Here is a 21,047-nt window from a genome sequence, read left to right as displayed (position 1 = left end):
TGGGCCGAGCTCTCCACGCCGCCCCGGGCGCCCCAGCGGCCAGCCCCGCCCCGAGGCCTCTCCGCCCCCTCCCCCCAGAGGAAAAAAATTGGCGGCGGCCAATGGGAGGCCAGGAAGGCGCCTGACGTCCGCAAGCCGGCGGGCGGCGTTGCCTGGAGACCCCGGCGGGGTCAGCCTTCTGTCCCCTCCCCGCGGCAGGCCCGCCCCGCCGCTGCCGCGCTCCGGGGCTCTATATAGGGCGCGCGCTCTCGGGCGGCTGAGTTCCAACAGTCCGCGAGCTGCTGTCGGCTCCGCGCGGGGGGGGCGGGCCGGGCACCCCGGGGCGCGGAGGAGCGCTCTAGCTTCACTCTCCTCTCCCCCCACTCTGCACTCCCGGGCACCCTCAAACCAGTTCAAGCTGCTGCCCCCGCTCCCTCTTTTCTCGCCCCCCAGCAAACTTTCGGTCCCTCCCCGCCCCTCGCCCGTTATTCGTCGTGGCTCAAGCCCGGCCGCGCCGCCCCGAGGGCTCCTCCGGACCTCCCAGCCTGCAGCTCCGACCATTACAGGATCCAGAAACATGTCGACCACACTTCTGTCCGCCTTCTACGATATCGACTTCTTGTGCAAGGTACGCGGAGGAGCAGGGAGGGAGGAGGGCGGGCAAGCAGGAAGCCCTTCGAGTTTTCAGGCTTGGCCTTCTGTCCTCGGATTTGGGGGTCCTCTTCCCTCCTTGACTTTTTGGGCTCGGGAAAAATGCCGGAGTTTGCAATGTGTGCTCGAACCTTGTGGACGGGGAGAAGGAGCGGGGAGGAAGGGCAGGAGGGAGTCGCTGTAGCTGTTTAGTTTCTCCGCAGCCGACCACAACCACGCTTGCCCGGGGCTTCCCGGACGGGGTTTGCGCCGCCCAGGCCGGCGGCCCACGACTGAGGATCACATGTCGCAACCCAGCGCGGCCTAGGGTGGAGAGTCCGACTCCTCCCAACGCGAACTTGATTCTTGTGCGCGTGTAAGGGTGGAGGTTGGGGGCCGAGTCGAAATCCGAAAAAAAACAAAAAGAGTTGGAGGTCTGGAAGTGGTTCTTCTGCAACTCACCCCAACGCATCCCTCCCCTCTTCCTTTTCCCACTTTTCATCCCTTCCCCGCTACCCTCCTTTTTGGCAGACGGAGAAGTCCCTGGCCAACCTCAATCTGAACAACATGCTGGACAAGAAGGCGGTGGGGACACCCGTGGCCGCCGCCCCCAGCTCGGGCTTCACGCCGGGCTTCCTCCGACGGCACTCAGCCAGCAACCTGCACGCGCTCGCCCACCCCGCGCCTAGCCCCGGCAGCTGCTCGCCCAAGTTCCCGGGCGCAGCTAACGGCAGCAGCTGCGGCAGCGCGGCGGCGGGCGGGCCGGCCTCCTACGGCACCCTCAAGGAGCCGTCGGGGGGCGGCGGCACGGCCCTGCTGAACAAGGAGAACAAATTCCGGGACCGCTCGTTCAGCGACAACGGCGAGCGCAGCCAGCACCTCCTGCACCTGCAGCAGCAGCAGAAGGGGGGCGGCGGCTCCCAGATCAACTCAACGCGTTACAAAACTGAGCTGTGCCGGCCTTTCGAGGAGAGCGGCACGTGCAAGTATGGCGAAAAGTGCCAGTTCGCGCATGGCTTCCACGAGCTGCGCAGCCTGACGCGGCACCCCAAGTACAAGACGGAGCTGTGCCGCACCTTCCACACCATCGGCTTCTGCCCCTATGGGCCGCGCTGCCACTTCATCCACAACGCCGATGAGCGGCGGCCCGCGCCGTCGGGGAGCGCCTCCGGGGACCTGCGCACCTTCAGCGCCCGCGACGCGCTGCACCTGGGCTTCCCGCGGGAGCCGCGGCCCAAGCTGCACCACAGCCTCAGCTTCTCGGGCTTCCCGTCGGGCCACCACCAGCCCCCGGGGGGCCTGGAGTCGCCCCTGCTGCTCGACAGCCCCACGTCGCGCACGCCACCGCCACCCTCCTGTTCCTCGGCTTCGTCTTGCTCCTCGTCCGCTTCGTCCTGCTCCTCGGCCTCGGCTGCCTCCACGCCCTCGGGCGCCCCGACGTGCTGTGCCTCTGCGGCGGCAGCGGCCGCGGCCGCGCTGCTGTACGGCACCGGGGGCGCCGAGGACCTGCTCGCCCCGGGCGCGCCCTGCGCCACCTGCTCGTCGGCCTCGTGCGCCAACAACGCCTTCGCCTTCGGCCCGGAGCTGAGCAGCCTCATCACACCTCTCGCCATCCAGACCCACAACTTCGCCGCCGTGGCCGCCGCCGCCTACTATCGCAGCCAGCAGCAGCAGCAGCAGGGCCTAGTGCCCCCCGCGCAGCCCCCGGCGCCGCCCAGCGCGCCCCTCCCTGCCAGCGCCGCTGCGCCGCCCTCGCCGCCCTTCAGCTTCCAGCTGCCACGCCGCCTATCCGAGTCGCCCGTGTTCGACGCGCCCCCTAGTCCCCCGGACTCACTGTCTGACCGCGACAGCTACTTGAGTGGCTCCCTGAGCTCGGGCAGCCTCAGCGGTTCTGAGTCCCCCAGCCTCGACCCCGGCCGCCGCCTGCCCATCTTCAGCCGCCTCTCCATCTCCGACGACTGAGGCAAGAGGGCGCTAGTGAGGAGGAGGAAGGGAAGGCCGTTCTGGGGGTGTTGGAGGGCGCCCCTGCAGTCGCGCCCCTGCTAGGGGCAGGGAGGCTCGGGAGTGTGGGGGGCTGACCTCGGCCACAAGCAGACTGCAGGCCGCACCGAGCACTTGGACTCGAACTTGTGTGCCGGGAGGGGCCCCCACCCCTCCCCTTTCGGTTTCCTCTTGTTTTGTTTTGTTTTGTTTTTTATTATTATTTTTATTATTATTACGAAGTTTCATTCTTGTTGAGCGAAAAAAAGCCAACGAACTTTTTGTATTGAACAAAATATTCACAACAGAGCAGTTGTGATGCGAATAGAACAAAAACCAAACACAAACTTTTTTAGGTCTCCGGTGAGTTTGGGACTTTAGGAAAAATCAACCTGGCACCAGCAGCTACCAACCACCATTCCATATCTTCACTTGCAAAGCATTAGTTACAGTCCAGATGTGGGGACTCTTATCTTGAGAGAGGTTCCTAGTTGTCTCAGACCAGTGTAAACAAACAAGCCAACCAACACCTTGCTAAACCTATAAGCTTTTAGAATCCAATATTCTGCCAAGAATATGCCTTGATAGTAGACCTCAGCTCCATAGGTGTTTTTTGTTTTTTAACAAAGTTATATATGTCTGGAAAAAAAAAAACCCTTGCATTCCAAAGTTTCATACTGGTTCCTGGTTTCATTGCCACCACTTAGTGGATGTTTAAGTTAGAACCGTTTTGTCTGCTCTTTCTGGAAGCCTTGGGCAGAGCTTAGTTTGTAATTGTTGGGGAATAACTGCTGAATTTTTAGCTGTTTTGAGTTGATTCGCACCACTGCACCACAACTCAATATGAAAAAACTATTTAACTTATTTATTATCTTGTGAAAAGTATACATTGAAAATTTTGTTCATACTGTATTTATCAAGTATGATGAAAAGCAATAGATATATATTCTTTTATTATGTTAAATTATGATTGCCATTATTAATCGGCAAAATGTGGAGTGTATGTTCTTTTCACAGTAATATATGCCTTTTGTAACTTCACTTGGTTATTTTATTGTAAATGAGTAAAAAAAATCTTAATTTAAGAGATTGTATGTAATATTTATTTCATTAATTTCTTTCCTTGTTTACGTAAATTTTGAAAGATTGCATGGTTTCTTTACGGAAATCTTATCTTGATGCTGTGGAAGTAGTTTGAGGAATATCTTTTGAGTTTTTCTTAGAATGTATAATGGTTGTAGCCCATCCAACTTTAAAAGAAAAAAAAGTGACCACATACTTTGCAATCAGGCTTACATGTGGCATGCTTTTCTCATTCCATCTTTATAAATCAGCAGAAAATGGTTTTTGTTTGCTTATTCCACCAGTTCTACTGTGACATACTCTGCATATAAAGACATGTAGCAATAATGGGGGGGGAGGGTAATCTCACAGTGCCTTTGGAAGGGCCAGAACTTGCCTTAAATCTTCCTCAACCAAATAAGTATTTTGTCTATTAGTGCTTGAGAGAATTTGAATGTAGGATGGGTTCAACTGCACAAAAGGAAAAGATTTTTACCACTTTTTTTTTATATAGCTATAAAGTGAAGAGGCCACCTCTTAGTGCTAAAATGGTATGTAGTACATGAATATGCCTTGTTTAATTACAGAAAATTCCAAAACTTGTACTATTTTTTTTTTTTTTTCCGTGTGGAAAGGCAGGAATGCTTTCCTGGACAGCGGATGAATGAGCAGTAGATGTAGTTTGTTTGTACGTAGGTACAGTTGGAGCACTATGTATGTATGTATTCTGGACTACTTTGACAGAAGTAGGTATTTGAATGTAACAAGGTTAAGTCAACTTGAGTTGTAATATATTTGGGGAATCAGTTCACTACAAATTGTGACTGTAAACATTGTACTGTAAATGTTTTGTAGTTTTCCCCCAATAAAACTTTTGGGAAAAAAAGGTATTATTGTGTAAGATAGCTTCCTTTTTTTTAAATGGGAGTATCTAGGTTTCTAGCTTCTCACCACTGTCAGGCATTACCCAGGTCTTAGAGGGATTGGGGGCTAGGGTTTAGAGAACTGGCAGAGCCAGAGTTCAGAAGAGCCTGTCCCCCTATATATTTTATATACAAGTTCTTTTAGCTGAAAGAAAGTAATTTGGACCGTCAAGGGCATTAGTTAGCTGTTCTCTTTGGTAATAAGATGCATCCCCGTGTTGGCTGACTGGCTGGTGGCTGGGCCTGGCTGGGAGGCCTGAGGCGTGGGGCCTGCCTGTGAGTCACCAAGCGGATCACGTGTCTGCAGTGGCAGCTGAAGGTCTGATTTTTTTTTTTTTTCTTTCCACTGGGACGCACAGGGAACCAAACTGCTTGGGTGAGGAGGGTCTTGCCAGCCCTTGGCTGAACTGGGGATGGGGGCTTAGGCCCAGCCTTTCCTGGGCCGGAGAACTAGGGTTTGGCCTGGACTTTGGAAAGCCTGGTTGTGTCCTTGTCCACAGAAGACAGAAAGAGAAGGAAGGTGAAACAGGTTAAACTTATATCTGGGTAATGTTTATGTGGATGGCTTCCTCTGGGAGTGAGCACACACGTTATTTATGCAAAAGGATTAGTGTCTGTGCTTGAGACAACTGTAAGCGGCCAGAAAGCAAATCCAACCCAGGTCTGGAAAAAAGGAAGGGAAAAAAAAGAAAGCATCAGTCTGTCTGCTGATTCTCACACAATTGAACAAAACCTTAGTATGGTTCTTTCCTACAATCACTTTAAAAGTTAAAAATGTGGTTCATAAATCAATTCCTGTTTTTCCTTCTCTATCCCGCCCCCGCCAACAGACACAGAGTTCAGACTTTTTTTTTCCAAAGTAAGTAAGAGATTTAGCAAAAGTTTTGTTTCCTCATCTACAACGTATGGGCTCTATCACCCATACTTGCATCCCCTCGACCCTGTGTTTGCCTGTGTTCGCCGGGTGGGCGGGGGGGGGGGGGGGCGTCTCCCGGGTCTCACAGCTGAGCCTGATGGGGAGGGCGCCGTCGGTGGAGCGCGCCAGGCCCCGGGCAGCTGTTTCACGTTAACGATGATTGCGCTGGTGTTAACCGGAGCGTTTTGGTGCTGGGCGCGCCGCTGCCAAAGGGGATGGGAAACAGTTTCAAAGTTCTCCCAGATGCCGGCCCCTGGCTGGGGAGGGGCGGGTGGGCAGCCTCAGCAGCGGGGGAGGGGAAGCCTGAGGCCAAGGAGGGCTCGATGAGTGAAGACCCTGCAGGCTCCTAGGCCTCTTCACCATAAAGAATGTACAATGGCGAGGAAAAGTCTAAAAATGTGGTGCTATATAGGCCAAACTGCATTTCAAAGGCCTTGTTTCCACTTCATTCCAAGACATTTTTCTAAACAAGTGCTTTTGATCAACTGGAATGTTAGACTTCTTTTTGGGGTAAGCCACGTTCATTTTTAAAAATTGGTTTGTCTGAAAGCCCAACTGCTAAGAGCTGATGTTTTTGTATTTTAGACCCAGTGGAGCGTGGAAAGCTGGGGGGAATCATTCAGAAATTTTCTCTTGCTGCAGATCAATGGAGGGTATGTGGGTCATTGTCTTTCTGCAGCGGCTGGAATTAACAGCAAACAAAACGCTCTACAATTGCTTGATCACCCTTAGAAAAGTTTTCTTGTAAATGAAGGGAACTAGAAGTAAAAACTGCAAGTAAGAACAAGCCAGGATTCCTATCACGGGCTGGGGAGCGGAACTAAAACTGACTCCTGAATTATACTCAAGATAAAATTCTTTTGGAGTTGGTTGTGCAAATGAGCCCAGAATGTGATGGTGTTTAGAATGTCTTAATAGTGGCATTTCCACTAGCTATTTGAAAACTAAGGTATTTTTTAAGTAACCCAATTAGTGTGCACCACCTTCTAAATTATTTCAGAGAAGGGATGCATGCATGTAGATATTTTCCACCCCTCACTCTGTCTGAATCTACTGCTGAGTGTATGGGGTTGCGGAGGGGGTGTGGACACAAAAAAACTGTTGAGAAGGCCGAAGCTCTGCACCCGCCCTTGGGAATAGATGGAGGATTGCGAGCCCTGCAGCGGCTCAGGAACCCCATGATAGGACCAGGCCTTGAGGGCCCAATGCGGAAAGACAAACAGGCATAGCTCTTGGCAGCAGGTCTGGCCCAGCATTGGGATGCTCAGTGGTGAAGTCTGCCTGGGAGGGTCTCAGAAACCCCCAGGCTAGATGTATGCAGAGAGGAGGCCCACAAGAGAGCATCTGAACCTGGAAGGGAACAAACTCAAGGCACTTGCTCTCCTTCAGTTGTGCTCGTGGTGACAAGAGTGAGGGCAGATGTGACTCTGGCCACATCTTGAAAGCGGAAGTTGGGTCCCTGCACCTTCCCTAGCCTTTGAGTTAATGGGAAACGACGCGGCCCCTGGTAAGCATCCAGGCTTACCTTCTCCCATCAGGGCCCATAACCACTCTCCATTGTTGTTACCTCATTTAACCGTGTTTATTTTTTCTTGTTCATTCTCTGGGGGATGTGCAGACTTGCAGCCATCCAGGGCACTTCCAGTTTGTGCTGCTAGCAAGGCCAAGGAGGGAGGGAGGGAAGGAGGGAGGGTCAGGGAGGAGCCAGGGCCTGGCGGCTGGACAGGCCTGCCGGGCGAGCCCTGTGGGAAGGGGGTGCCCCGGGGAACAGGAAGCCACAGCACCTCCAGGCCCACCCCTGCCTAGGTGGGTTCTCCCAACCTCTCCTGACAGTTTTTGCTAGACCTGGAAAGTGTATGAGTGTGGGTGTGTGTCTAAGGGTGTATATGTATGGGGGGAGGTCTGTGGGGGAGGGGGCGGTATCCACATGGAGGGTGGATATCTGGGTCCTTGTCTATCTGGGTGGGTATGCACAAGTGCGTGGTATTGCTCCGTGGCAGGGGTCTGTGTCTGTGTGTGGGGTTGCTGTAGGGGAATACTGGTGTGTGTGGCTGCATCTGTAGGGTGTTGATATGTGAGGGGTGTACATGTCTGTAGGGTATGAGAGTCGGTGAGTGGGTATGGAAATCTGTGAGTGTGGGTTTGGGGGTGTGTGTGTATGAGTGTGGTTATGGGTTTCGGTGTGCCTGTTGCTGTGTATGTATGTGTGAGTGTGGGTTTGAAGGCATCTTTCAGTCTGTGTGTGTGTATAGGTGTGTGAGGGTGTGTATCTGGGTGCAGGTGTGGGTTTGGGTGTGTCTGTTGCTCTGTGTGTGTGTGTGTGTGTGTGTGTGTGTAGGTGTGGTTGTGGGTTTGGGTGTGTCTGTTGCTCTGTGTGTGGTTATAGGTATGTGTGTATATGGATCTGTGTATGTGTGTGTGTCAGTGTGGGTACAGGTTTGAGTGTGTCTGTTGCCCTGTGTGCGTGTGTATCCGAGTGTGAGTGTGGGTGTGGGTTTGGGTGCGCCTGTTGCTGTGTGGGTAGGTGTGTGGGTCGGTGGGATGGGAGGAAGGATCTGTGGGTGTGGCTGTATGTTTGGGTCTGGACGTGATGGGGGTGTGTCTCTGGCGGGGTGGAGTGTTAACAACACCTTCAGAGGAAAAGCGGTCCTTTTTAGCAGGCCTCTTTCAGGTTAAAAACTGTTTTCAAAACCCGGAAATGGAGGCCAGGCTGTCAGCCGCTTCCTGCAGGGCAGTGGGCAGAACAAGGCTGAGTGGGGGGGGTGGCAGACAGGCCTTCAGCCTGCAGGGACCCCAGACCCACTTTATTGCTGGTCACACCTGCCAAGGACAGGGCTCCTGGGCCTGAGTGCAGAGACATATTTAGAAACAATTAATTCTCTGGTTGAAGGGGGAGGGGCCCTTTTATTTTCATCTGTTGCAGAAATAGCTCTTGTCAGATAGCAGTTCTTATGCCCTCTGGGGTGAGAGGCAGCTCTGAAATAGAAGGAAAGATATTAAGGATTTTAGACAGACAAGAAAACTCCTGAGCCCGCTGAAACCGAGTTTAAAATATTTCTCTAAAAATAAGCTTTGTTTTCCTTGTGGATTCCTCTGGCAATTGGGCCCTCGTGTCAGGGTGTTTAGCCGGCCTGGGAAGCCAGGCGGAATTTTTTAAAAAGCGAGTGTTTCCCAGCTGTGGCCTTGGAAAGTTCTCTGTTTTCCATTTATTAAACTCCTAGTTTCCGGCTAATTAAAATTATTTTCAAATACAACTCCGTGGTCCCGCAATATTTGATGAGATGAGACACAGAATTCTCAGTGACCCCTCTGTAGGAGGCCGGGCCAGGCTGTGGGGTGGCCTATGACCCTTCCGCTGGGCCTGGTGCCGATTTTACGCAGAGGGGAGACCCTTTGAAATGCAGGCCCGAGGCCTTGTTTTTCCAAGTTCCACCACCCCCGCCCCACCCCGGGAGTGGCTGGAATGAGAGGCCACTTGCAGGACAGTCTCTGAGCCCTGCACCACTGGAGAAGGGGCTGTGAGTCCTTGGCGACCTGCTGTTTGTTCCCCTGCATCACTGAGTGGAGAAGGGGTGCACTTCAGGGGAGAGGAACTTGGCTGAGGTGTGTGGCAGGTGATCCTGGTTGTCTCTCCCTGGCCTGGCTACTGTTGAAGCTTCAGGGCCAGACTCTCTCGAGCACCTACAGGAGGTCCAGACTCCCAAGGTGATGCGTTGTGAAGATGGAAATCCGAGGTGCCGCAGGGCAGGAGGCAAATACTGCTGAGGGCCAGGGCTGGTGTGATTCATATGTGCTGGCAAGCTCCCTTCCACTGCCCTGTGATTCTGTCCAGACATCCAAGGGGTGGGATGCTGGGATGATGCCCAGCACCTTTCATTCATCCCACAGATAGTTCTTGATTGTCCAGTACATGCCAGCAGTGCAGGAACAGAGGTGAGTTGACGGATGTCATCCCAGCCTTCACGGAGTGTACATATTTTCAAGGTTCATTCATGTTGTAGCGTGAATCAGCCTTCATTCTTTTGCATGACAGGATAGTATTCCATTGTATGGATGTACCACATTTTGTTTTCATTCATCAGTTGTTAGACGGTGGAGTTGTTTCCACCTTTTGGCTATTGTTGAATCATGCTGCTGTGAACATCGATATACAAGTTTTTGTGTGAACATATGTTTTCAATTCTTTTGGTTTTATACCTGGAAGTAGAATTGCCAGATCATATGGTAACTCCCATTTAACTTTTTGAGGAACTGCTATACTATTTTCCAAAGTGATACATTGGTTTTTGTAGCTGTTTTATTAATGTCTGTTTCCCCTACATAATGACACATGCTTCACGGGATGGCCACATAAAAACACTTGTACACTTGTTCACAATGCCAAGACCGAAACACTATTACTATCCCCATTTCAAAGATGAGGAAACTAAGCTCAGAGAAGTTGTCATAGGCCTGAGGCCAAGCAGCTAGGAAAAGGCTGAAGCAGAATTCAGAGGAAGCTAAGCAGTGGCTCCTTCGAATCACCCTAGGCTGCCTCTCAGACTCCTGCTTTACTCCCCACACTGTCTAGAAACGGAGGTTTCCAAGAAGTCTTCCAGGATTTCTTTCCAGGGTAGACCCTGTCTTGCCACCCCTGTGCTTTTTTTAATTATTATTATTTTTTTTTATTTTATTTATTTTATTTTTGGCTGCATTGGGTCTTCGTTGCTGCACGCGGGCTTTCTCTAGTTGCAGCAAGCGGGGGCTACTCTTCATTGAGGTGTGCAGGCTTCTCATTGCAGTGGCTTCTCTTGTTGAGGAGCTTGGGCTCTAGGTGCACAGGATTCAGTAGTTGTGGCACACGGGCTCAGTAGTTGTGGCTCGCGGGCTCTAGAGTGCAGGCTCAGTAGTTGTGGCGCACAGGCTTAGTTGCTCCACGGCATGTGGGATCTTCCTGGACCAGGGCTCGAACCCGTGTCCCCTGCATTGGCGGGCGGATTCTTAACCACTGCGCCACCAGGGAAGCCCCTCTAACCTGTGCTTTTAAAACACAATGTGTTCAAGTCACCCTTCAGCTGAAAATCCTCACTCAGAATAAAATCTAAAATCTTAACCAAGGTGTACAAGGTCCTACATTGTCTGTCCCTCCCCACCCACCCACTATCCCTTTCCCCTCTGACCTTGACTCTCCCTTCCCTCATCCTGCTTCCATACAACTCAGGCCTCCTTGTTGGTTCGTAATCATGCTGGACCTACTCTCTGTCTCAGGACCTTTGCACTTGCTATTCCATCTGTCATACTCTTCCGCATTTCCTTCAGTTTCCTGCTGTCGCCTTTTCAGGGGGCCATCCAGACCACCCTGTCAAGACAACAGCCCCATCTGGCATCTCTCGTCTTGCTTTATTTTTTCCGTAGCATTTGTCATCCTCTGACATATTTTAAATGCCTTTGTTTATGTATATATCACCCTTCCTTCTTAGACGCTTAGCTTCGTGAGGGCCGGCATTGTCTCCAGAGCAGGGAGGAGCCGTTGAAGGATTTTAAGCTGGGGAGTAAGACAGACACGTTCACGTGTTAAAGTGATTTTGGCTGTGTGGAGAGTAGACTGGAAAAAAAATGATTCCTTATAAAACCAATTTTAATGCTAAAAAAGGTTTAAAAAACCATGACCTAGTGTTGCCCTTTCATTCCACAGATGAGAAGACTAAGGCTCAGAGAGGGTGGGAGGAGCCCTCTGGAGACTTCCCCCAATTTCTGGGTTTCTACATGAGCCCTGGGAAGAGACCACCCAGGACACTGTCCTCCCTAGGTGTGAGCTGTCCAGGTAGGGCTGTTGGTAAAAATGCTGAATATTGACTTTCACTGAAGCAGACCTAAATCCCTATGGGCTGAGAGGCTCAGAGCAGCAGGTCTCTGGATGTTCTCTGTTCACCTGGCTTCTCAGGGGCGCCCTGGATGGTCTGTAGGGTGGACACACCAGGAGCTTACAAAGCACAGCCCTGGGAGCCAAGAGCTGCTGCAGGGCCTGGGGCGTGAGAGGGCTCCGGGCAGGTGTCACCACCACTCTGTGAGGGGCCCGGTCTGCAGGGGTTACAGGCCAGGGCTCCCACAGACCTGGATTCAAATCTCGCTTCACAGCCACTCCCTACCTGTGTCATCCTGAGCAAATCTCTGAGCCTCACTTTCCTCATCTCTGAAATGCGGATGATCATGCAGTTGCTGCTACGCAAAGCCCCCAGGAGGGTCAAAATATGATGTCATGGGTGAAGTGTCTAGGAGAGGGCCCAGCTCGGGGTCCCACAGAGGACACTGTGTGCAGGCTAGCAGAGTGGGTAGCAGCCTAAGCCGTCAGGTTCAAAGCCTAGCCTTGCTACCGCCAGCTGTGAGACCATGAGCCAGTGGCTTGCAGTCTCCATCTATAAATGTCGGACCTATCTCCGAAGGCTACCGTGAAGTTCAAGGGAATCAGTCAACCCATGTCATAAGGAGAGAGCCCAGCATGTAGGAAGTATGCTGTAACAGTTGGTTACTGCTCTCTTGGTGTTTTTGTTTCCACGCCCAATCAATAGGCACCCGGTCCAAAGGGGTTGAGGGAGTCTCCTTCACCTGCCCCCACCAAACCCACCCAACCACTTGGGCCTTAAGCTGAGAATAACAACTGCTTTCCTTTAGAAATTCTAGATAGATCTGCACTGTCCATTATGGTAGGCACTAGCCACATGTGCCTATGTACATTTAACTTAAAATTTAAAACTTACTTCCACATGGCAGGTACTCAGCTGTAGCTGGGGGCTATTGCACTGAATGTTTCCATCATTGCAGAAAGTTCTGTTGGACAACACTGCTATTCTGGAGTGTTCTAGCAAAATGCAAACAACTGTAAGGAAGGAAGCTTCTATCGTGCCAACCCTTGAAGGGTTGTCCTTTTCCAAAGCAAGTCCTGGGACACACCCATGGTGCCCTTGATGGCTTCCGCCTCCCTCCACAAGCCAAGAGAGTCCAAAATCTTCCTAAACTGCCCCTTTGTCCCATAGACTGTAAATGCCAGTGGAGGAAAGATGAAGGGACTGCCCACCCCTGGTGGCACCTCACAGCCCTGCCCAGCGGCCTGGGACCGCCTCCTCTTGGACAGCCCAGAGGCATGGACCCTCACTCCCACCCCTCCCGGTGTCCCTGTCTCCGCAGCTGTGACACCACATCCATCCAGTCACCCACGCCAGAACCTGGGGTCCTCCTGGAGTCTTCCTCTCGCCTCCTTCTACGCCTCCCCTCAGGCGGCCTGAACCAAAGGACTCTGCCTTCTAACCAGGCCTGGACATTCCCTTCCGCTTCTCTGTCTTTCAGCCTCAGCAACCCAGGCTCCTCCTCACCTGGACAGCGGGGGATCCAGCCCCCATCTCCTCCTCCCAGCCACCATCCCCAGAGCCAGCCTCTAAAGCATGTAGGCCATCATGCCCCTCCTGCCCCGTGACCCTACTGGTGCCCTCACCCCCAGCTCAAATCCAAGCTTCCAAACGTGCTCTTTGAGGCTGTGCCTCAACCCTCACATCTCCTCACCTGCCCCGGAGCACCAATGACCGATGATGCCACTGCTCTTCACGACCCTGGGCCTCTGCTCCGCCCGTGCCCCTGCCTGGGACACCCCAGCCCCCTGCCACGTCCCCCTGCTTCCTGTGCCTCAGCTGAAAATCAACCTCAGATCTAGCCCCTCCACTTACCCCGCCCCCAGCCCGCCGGGGCCCCGTGCCGGCCTTTGTAGGAACACAGAGCACGTTGTCCTACACCAGCTGCTTACGTCTCTGTCTTCCTCACTGGCCTGGAAGTTCCTTCAGAGCAAGAATGGCATGTTCCTCCTTGCATGCCCCAGCCTGGCCCCTCGAAGGGCCTCAATAACTGTTTGTACAACCAAATCAGCTCCCCCCACCGCCCCCTCACAATGAGCGTCGCTCCCATTTGACACATGCAGAAGATGCAGCTCAGAGAAATGAAGACACTTGCCCAAGGTCTCCCAGCTCAGGAATGGTGGGGCCATTGTGCCCTCCCCACCTGCGAGGCCGTTCCAAACAGGGGAGAAATGCACTGCTCCTTGGTAGACGTGACCTCCCCTTGAGTTTTGTCTCTTATTTCAAACTCATGCATTCTTGTTCTGAATACCCAACCAGCAGGCAGTGTGTTCCAACGTGTCCAGATGGAAGCGCTCCTCCTGAGACCCACTCTGCAGAGCTGACCACACAGTAACCGCGCTGGGTGAGCAGTTCCAGGGATTTGTGCAGCGATGTCTGTACAAATTCACACACGCTTTCAGTTCACAGAGAGTGAGCACTGTCCCGTCCATGGGTCCTCACTCAGCGTGCCAGCACCTTCTTTCATGGCAGCGTGGTACCCACAGCAAGAGGGAGGGCCTGGTGGTGGCCACGCAGGCTCTGCACTGTTTCACTTTTACGAGCGACTCAGCGCGAGCATGCTTATTCACAGGCCCCTGGGTGAGTATTTGCCTCAGATGAATCCGTGGAGGAAGCGTCGCTGAGTTGCGAGGCAGCCCACGTGTTTCTGTAGAGGGTAATGTGCATTTAAAATCTTGAAACCGGCCATTGTAGAAAACCCCCCAAAATGTTGCACTGAATACCTCCCACCTCCACCCCCATCCCACCTCTGGGCCTCCGAGGCCATTTCCACCCCTGTTCGCGCCCTGTGTGCCTCTGCTGAGTTTCTGGGGTCCCGGTAACAGGGGCTGCCCCCGGGGTCTGGTCTTTCTGTCTCCCTTTCCTGTTCTCAGTTCCTCCCGTGCTGGGCCCCAACTCCCCACACCCCCCAGGCTCTTGGAGGGCAGCTCACTGTTGTCCACCCCCCTGCCCCCCACCACTCCCCACCCCCCAGATGGAGCCAAAGACTGAGGCTGTCACCTGACGGCCCCCGGCAGGCCTGGGTCAGTGCCACTGGCTCAGAACACCTGGGGTTTGAGGGCCAGGAGCGGGGGAGTCTCTCCCCCTGAAACCAGGAGGGAGGCCCCCATCCGTGTGACTGTGGGCGCAGAAACCCTCCCGAGCAGTAGTGTTGCCTGTTGGAGATGTGAGACCGTGTAGGTGCATCTCAGCGGGAGCACATGGGTGAGTGTGTACGTGTGCACAAGGGTGTGAGTCTGAGCGTGTGCGTGTGCCAGTGAGTGTGTGTGTCTCAGGAGCCGTTGTGTCAGGGGTTATGTAAGGAAGGCACTCCCCGGGGCCAACAAACCGCAGTGGTGTAACCGCCGGCTGGCAGGGCCACCAGAAGGAAAGGAGGGAAAATGTAAACACCGCGCCGGGCCCGTCTCTCACCCGCCACAGGCAGGCCCTGGACAGCGCGGCCCTTCCCGTCCTCCATTCGTGCTGCCTCAGGCCCTATGGGCTGGCCTGGGAGGGGGTGATAGTGGAGGCCAAGGAGGCCAAGGCCAGGGGCTCACAAGAACTCTACAGGGAATGGACATCCCCAGCTCTCCATCCGGGCCCAAAAGACGGGACAGAGAGGAGAACCCAGCAGGGTGTACCTGGGCTCCTCCTGGGCCCTCCATAGGCCATGCATCCCCCCACAAACAGGGTATGCCACCTTCCTCATCCCCAGAGCTGCTCTCTCTTTAAAGCCTTTGGGGACAGGTGTCCCTGTGTCCCAGAGACCTCTGCCTGGCATGGAGCCCATCGCCCTGCACTGAGCCAGTATGGACTCACTGCTCACCTGCTTACATCCTTGGGGTGGCCTCAGGGCCAGCTGTCTCTGCCCCTTTCTCACATACACACAGAGGTGCACCTCCTCCCTGCCCCTGCCAGTCAGCTCCCAGCCACTCAGCCCTTCAGCGCTGCACCTGAGGCCCTCTCTTCCAGGAAGCCTCCCAGACTGCTCCGGGCTAGAGTCCTTTCTCCCTGCTCTGAGCTCCTGAGGTGCCTCTGGACACGCAACCTGACATCTGGCCACGCACATCCGTCCCTTCTCGCCCGGCTGTTCACTTTAATAATAATGGCCACCATCTACGCAGCATATTCTCCACCAAACCCAGTCCCTTGAAGCTGTTATCGCCTGTCAGCCTCGCACTAGCCCTAGAAGGTGGCTTTCTTACTGCCATTATGTGGCAGGGGAGCACACGATTGAAGCCGGAGGTGTCACAGAACGTGGGTGGGCTGCTCCGCTCCAGGAAAGCTAGGCTCTGACCCAGAGACCCGGCAGCCGAGGCTCGGCCTTGGGAGCTTCCAGTGGGCTGGGAGGGTCAGGGTCCCCTTAACCTTGAGGTCCTTCCCTGAGAGTCCTTTGGAGTTCTCACTGAGCTGGCTGTGTGTCCTTGTGAGTGTACAGGAGGGAGGGAGAGAGAGAATTCTCACCAAGGTGGCAACTCAAACTCGGGAGACAAGTGAGTAAAACCCAGAAAGCTAGAAAGCAAAGATGACTCAGGAGACATCTGTCAGCCTGGCCAAAGTCAGAGACAGGGCAGGGCAGCAGGAAGGAAGGAGGAGCCCGGGGAAAGGGAGAAGCGGCCTAGGGCTGGCTCTCTGGCTCCCCATCCCCCTCCAGAGGAAGCATCCTGCTGGCTCACCCTGGCCTGTGAGGTCCTGAGGGCCCTGGAGCACGTCATCTTCTTCCCTCTGTTCCCCTGCCACCCTGGGCCCATGGCAGTCACCCACCCTCAGGGAGCAGGGGCTGGTCCATGAACTGGAATGGCTAGCCTCCCCCAGCAGCAAAATTGTCTGCTGTGCCAGGGTTCAATGACATAAAATGCACCACAGCTGGCACCCAAATGACACCAGATAGTGTTAAGGCCCCACTCGGCACCATTGCTGCCAACCTTCCTCTGGTCACCTGTAGTAAAGTTGGAAGTCCACAGAGGGCCGCCCTGGCCCTGGGCTCCAGGGAGGAGGAGGGATGCAGAGGTGCTGGGAACCCTCCTCGCCCTCCCCTGGGTGAGCGGTGGGTGGGCTCGCACACCTCATCCAGTTCAGAAGGTACCTCTGCCCTCCCTGAGCCCCTATGCACCTCCTGCCCCTTCTCCGCCCGGCTTCCTCCAGCCCTGGACACTCCAGCACGCCATGCCTTCCCGCAGCCATCGCCGTCCATCTGGTTTTCCAGAATACGGACTCTGGAGCCAGCCTGACTGGTTCCATCCCAATTTTCCCACTTATCAGCTGTGTGACCTTGGGCAAGTTCCTCAATCTCTCTGTGCCTCTGTTTCCTCATCTATGATTTCCCCTGTTCCCTGGAGGCCCAAGGGGAAGTTTTATTTCATCAAATGGCCTTCAAGTTCCAGAAGGGTAAAGGAAGCCCATTAATTAGACCACACTGTCTTTTAAAAATCTCTACCTCCACTTTCAGAGACGATGACCCCATATTACTGAGGCAGAGACTGAGGCTCAGAGAAAGTTCATACCTTGCCCAAGGCCACCAGGCTAACCTGCCCCCAGGAGCTCTCTCTGCCTGTGTTGGGTTAATTGCAACTCTGATTCCTGGGCTCTGAGATGGGCCCAAGAGATTCTGGCCCAAGGGTGACCAGTGCGGGGGAGGGGGGTGATTAGCAAAGAGGTGAACGAGCATTTAAAATGCTCTAACAAGAGACTGGACATCACGTAGAGGTCTGTTTGCAGGGGCCCAGCCCCGCAACAGCATGTCTGTGAAATGGTAGATCCCACGTGGCCCAAGAATGGGCTGGGTCTGCGTGTGCTGATCAGAGGGATGTCTAAGCCATGAGGTTACAAGAGCAAGGGAAGATCTGTGTGTTACAACTCCTTTTCCTGTACATTCTGTTTAACAGATACACATGCATGCATTATATGCTAGTGTTGGCCTAACATTTTTTTCGGGCAGGCTACACAAGAAACTGTTACCTGGTTACCCTCAGACAGAGATTGGGAAAGATTGAAGGCAAGGCAGGGGAGAGTTTTATTTTAAACCTTTCTCTTTCGACTTTCCTACCATGTACATATATTATTACAGGCATACCTCAGAGATATTGTGGATTCGGTTCCAGACCACTGCCTTAAAGTAAATATCTCAATAAAGCGAGTCACACACTTTTTTTGTTTGTTTGTTTCCCAACACATATAAAAGTTATGTTTACACTATGCTGTGTTCCACGTGTACCAGCATATGTCTAAAACAGCAATGTACATACCTTAATTTAAAAATACTTTATTTGCCAAAATAATGTTGTCATCTGACAATGCAGGGTTGACACAAACCCTCAAATTTGTAAAAAAAAACACGCAGTATCGGTGAAGCACGATAAAGCAAAACGATAAAACAAGGTATGCCTTCATTTTTTATTTTATTTTATTCTTTAATATTTTTAATATTTATTTATTTAATTAATTAATTATTTATTTTTGGCTGTGTTGGGTCTTAGATGTGACACGCGGGATCTTCATTGCAGCACGTGGAATTTTTCGTTCCAGCGCGCGGGCTTCTCTCTAGTTGTGGCGCGCGGGCTCCAGAGTGCACGGGCTCAGTAGTTGTGGCACGTGGGTTTAGTTGCCCCGTGGCATGTGGGATCTTAGTTCCCCGACCAGGGATCGAACCCGTGTCCCCTGCATTGGAAGGCAGATTCTTTACCCTGGACCACCAGGGAAGTCCCTGCCTTCATTTTTTAAATGCCAACAGATGTTATCTGAGCACTTGGGATTAAAAGCCATTCTGCTCTTTTTCTGAAGTGTCAAAAAAAAGAAGATGAAATGACAGTTTGTGGGAGGTGGGTATGGTTTTGTTGGGTCTTGCTGCTGAGAGCAGGGCCTGGCTGGGAACAAGAGACTAAAGGGCCCATGGACTTCAGAAAGGGCATGGGGGAGGGGGGTCCTGCCTGCTGATTCTTCCTCCCCCGCAACTGGCTCAGGAGGACTTTGAGGGGCCCAGGCCGGCCCTCAAGGCTTTGGGGGCCCTCTCTCCCACTTGAGCTAAGCCTTCCAGAGCACAGGCTCCTTTGAATGAAGACAAGAACCAGGAGGACCTCTGTCTGTCTGCCTGCGGTTTGCCTGCAATTTGCATGACCCACCATTGGCTGTCCTGCTTTCGGAGCCTCTGGCCCCAGGCTTCCCTGGGGGAGCTGGGGGATCACCCTCCATGGTCAGGTGCTCTCTGACAAGTCCTGCCTTCATGTCCTCTCTCAGGAGCCTCCTACATCACTGGGGCAGATTCGTGGACAGGTGCCACGCCTTGCTGGCCAGTCCTGGAGGGCCTGGGGATCTGCTGGGGGGTTCAGTTTCAGGGAGGTGACCCCCTGACTCTCTCCTCAGTCCTGGCCTGTGGGGCTCGCAAGTTTGCAGTCACTGCTGGCCCAGCACCATGTGAGGCAGCCTGTGGTCCCTGGCTTCACTCACCGCTGACCACCATGCCGAGCCATGACCACATCCTAGTGAACAGAGGCACCCCTCCCCCCAAAGGGGAAGCGTGCTGTGAGCTCCATTTTATAGGCTAAGAAACTGAGGTCCAGGTTGGTGAGTGACTTGCCAAGGCCAATGGTGAGCCAGTGACAGAACAATGCCTGAGATTCAGGCAGGCCTCCATCCTGGGTACTCGACCCTCAAGGGTGGCCTGATAAGAAATGAAGTTAATATGATCTCAGGGTTATCTGAAGAAAAACCTGCCTTAAAATTGACCCAGCTCAACAGCATATGCCATTATGGAATTATGAATTAAAACAACAACAAAATGCCACTACATACCTTTTAGAATAGCCAAAATCAGGAACACTGACAACACCAAATGCTGGCGAAGAATTGGAACATCAAGAATTATCATTATTGCTGGTGAGAATGCAAAATGGTACAGCACTTGGAAAGGCACTTTGGCAATTTTTTTTTACGGAACTAAATATGCTATTTCTGATCTAGCAATCCCGCTCCTTGATACTTACCCAAACGAGCTGAAAACTTATGTCCACACAAAAATCTGCACACAGATACATATAGCAGCTTTGTTCATAATTGCCACAACTTGGAAGTAACCAAGGTGCCCTTCAGTAGATGAATGGATAAATAAACTCTGGTACATCCAGACAATGGAATCTTATTCTGTACTAAAGGAAATGAATAATAAGCCATAAAAGACGTGGAGGAAACTTAAATGCATATTTCTAAGGGAAAGAAGCCAATCTGAAAAGGCTACGTACTGTATGATTCCAACTGGATGACATTCTGGAAGAGGCAAAACTATGAAGACAGTAAAAAGATCAGTGGTTGCTGGGAGTTAAAGAGGAGAGAAGGATGAATAATCAGAGCACAGAGGATTTTAGGGGGTGTAAAACTACTCTATAGGATACTAGAATAGTGGATACACGGCATTTTACATTTGGCCAAACCCAAAGAATATACAGCATTGAGAGTGAAACCTAATGTAAACTGTGGGCCTTGAATGATCATGAGGAGTCATGCAGGTTCATCAGCTGTCACAAACATGCCACTCTGGTGGAGGATGTTGCTAATGGGGGAGTCTGTGCACGGGTCGGGGGGGGGCGGGTATGGGAACTCTCTGCACTTTCTGTGCAATTTTGCTGTGAACCTAAAACTGTCCTAAAATATAAAATCTATGAAAAGACGAAGAAAAGTCACCCAGGAGCGAGGGTTCTGAAAGGCTCTCTCCCGTAAGAGGACAGTTTCCCCAGCGCCATCCTGAGCCCCTGCCCGCAGGGAGGTGGGCTGGAGGTGTTCGGTGCCGGTGGTGGGCTCCAAGTGTGGGAGCTGTGGGGCGAGCAGGCCCGACTTTGCCCCTGACACCTCCCCACGTGTTTCCTGGAGGAGCCTCAGAGATCCCCAGCCGTTGGCCCCCTTCTCCCCAGCTTCCTGTTTGGGCTCCAGAGAGACGTTGAGCCGTTTCTGCAGCTGAACTGGGAGCCAGTTGGGCCGGTGGGAGGGAGGGAGGACACTTGCCTTGCTGGGGACCAGGTCAGGGGGCTGCGAATCGGTTGGAGCCTCAGCTTGTGGTCACCTGGAGGCTCAAATCCTGACCTGGAGGCCCTTGAGGGGTCAGCAAGTTCAGCCCCTGCCTCAGGGCAGGACATATCTGGGTCAGGCAGCTGAGGTCTCGGACATCACTTAGCCCGTGCAGGCAGACCTTCTTCCTGGCCAGGGTGACTTGAGCAGGTCACTTTATCCAGATGAGCCCCAGCTTCATCCCCTGTGACCACCTACTCTGTAGGGACATAGGTTCATACGTAGCAGCTCTTATTCTTATAAGAATGGCAGATGGGACCCACACTTCCCACGTGTCTGAAGGAAGAAACTGCGACTTGTCCCCCCTCCCACCTGCCCCAGCCACACCCGAGAGCTTCATCCCAGCTGCAGACCTGCCAGCGGTCATGGAGAGCAGATGCCCCAGTTGATCAGGACAGAGGCATACACAGACGAGTACTTCCTGAGGGAGAGCATGGGAAAGGCCAGGGAGACACTAAAGCGACCCTGAGGTTCAGGGAAGGCTCCCTGGGGAAAGAGATTCTCAAGGCAGGTGTTCAGTGATGAGTGCAGTTAGCCTGGTAGAGACAGGTTCCATTAGCAGCAGAGGCCCAGAGGCAGGCAGCAGGTACCTGATGCCGCAACGCTGTGGTTAAAGAAGGTGCTGGGAGGGGAAGTCAGAGG

At 53.1% G+C, this 21,047-nt stretch overlaps 1 protein-coding gene across 1 annotated transcript; it reads left to right on the top strand.

Annotated features, from left to right (window-relative positions):
• The first annotated feature begins 211 nt into the window (after positions 1 to 211).
• ZFP36L2 (ZFP36 ring finger protein like 2) lies at positions 212 to 4,541 on the top strand. The gene is made up of 2 exons (XM_082643119.1): positions 212 to 607; positions 1,141 to 4,541. The coding sequence occupies exons 1-2, from the start codon at positions 557 to 559 to the stop codon at positions 2,569 to 2,571; spliced, it is 1,482 nt and encodes a 493-aa protein (XP_082499245.1). The 5' UTR covers positions 212 to 556; the 3' UTR covers positions 2,572 to 4,541.
• Positions 4,542 to 21,047: the final 16,506 nt, after the last annotated feature.

Source organism: Mesoplodon mirus (genome assembly GCF_964341445.2).
Source record: "Mesoplodon mirus genome assembly, chromosome: 14".
NCBI lineage: Eukaryota > Metazoa > Chordata > Mammalia > Artiodactyla > Ziphiidae > Mesoplodon > Mesoplodon mirus.
The sequence above is the reverse complement of the archived record's forward strand: the minus strand, read 5'-3'. Positions and strand labels throughout refer to the sequence as shown.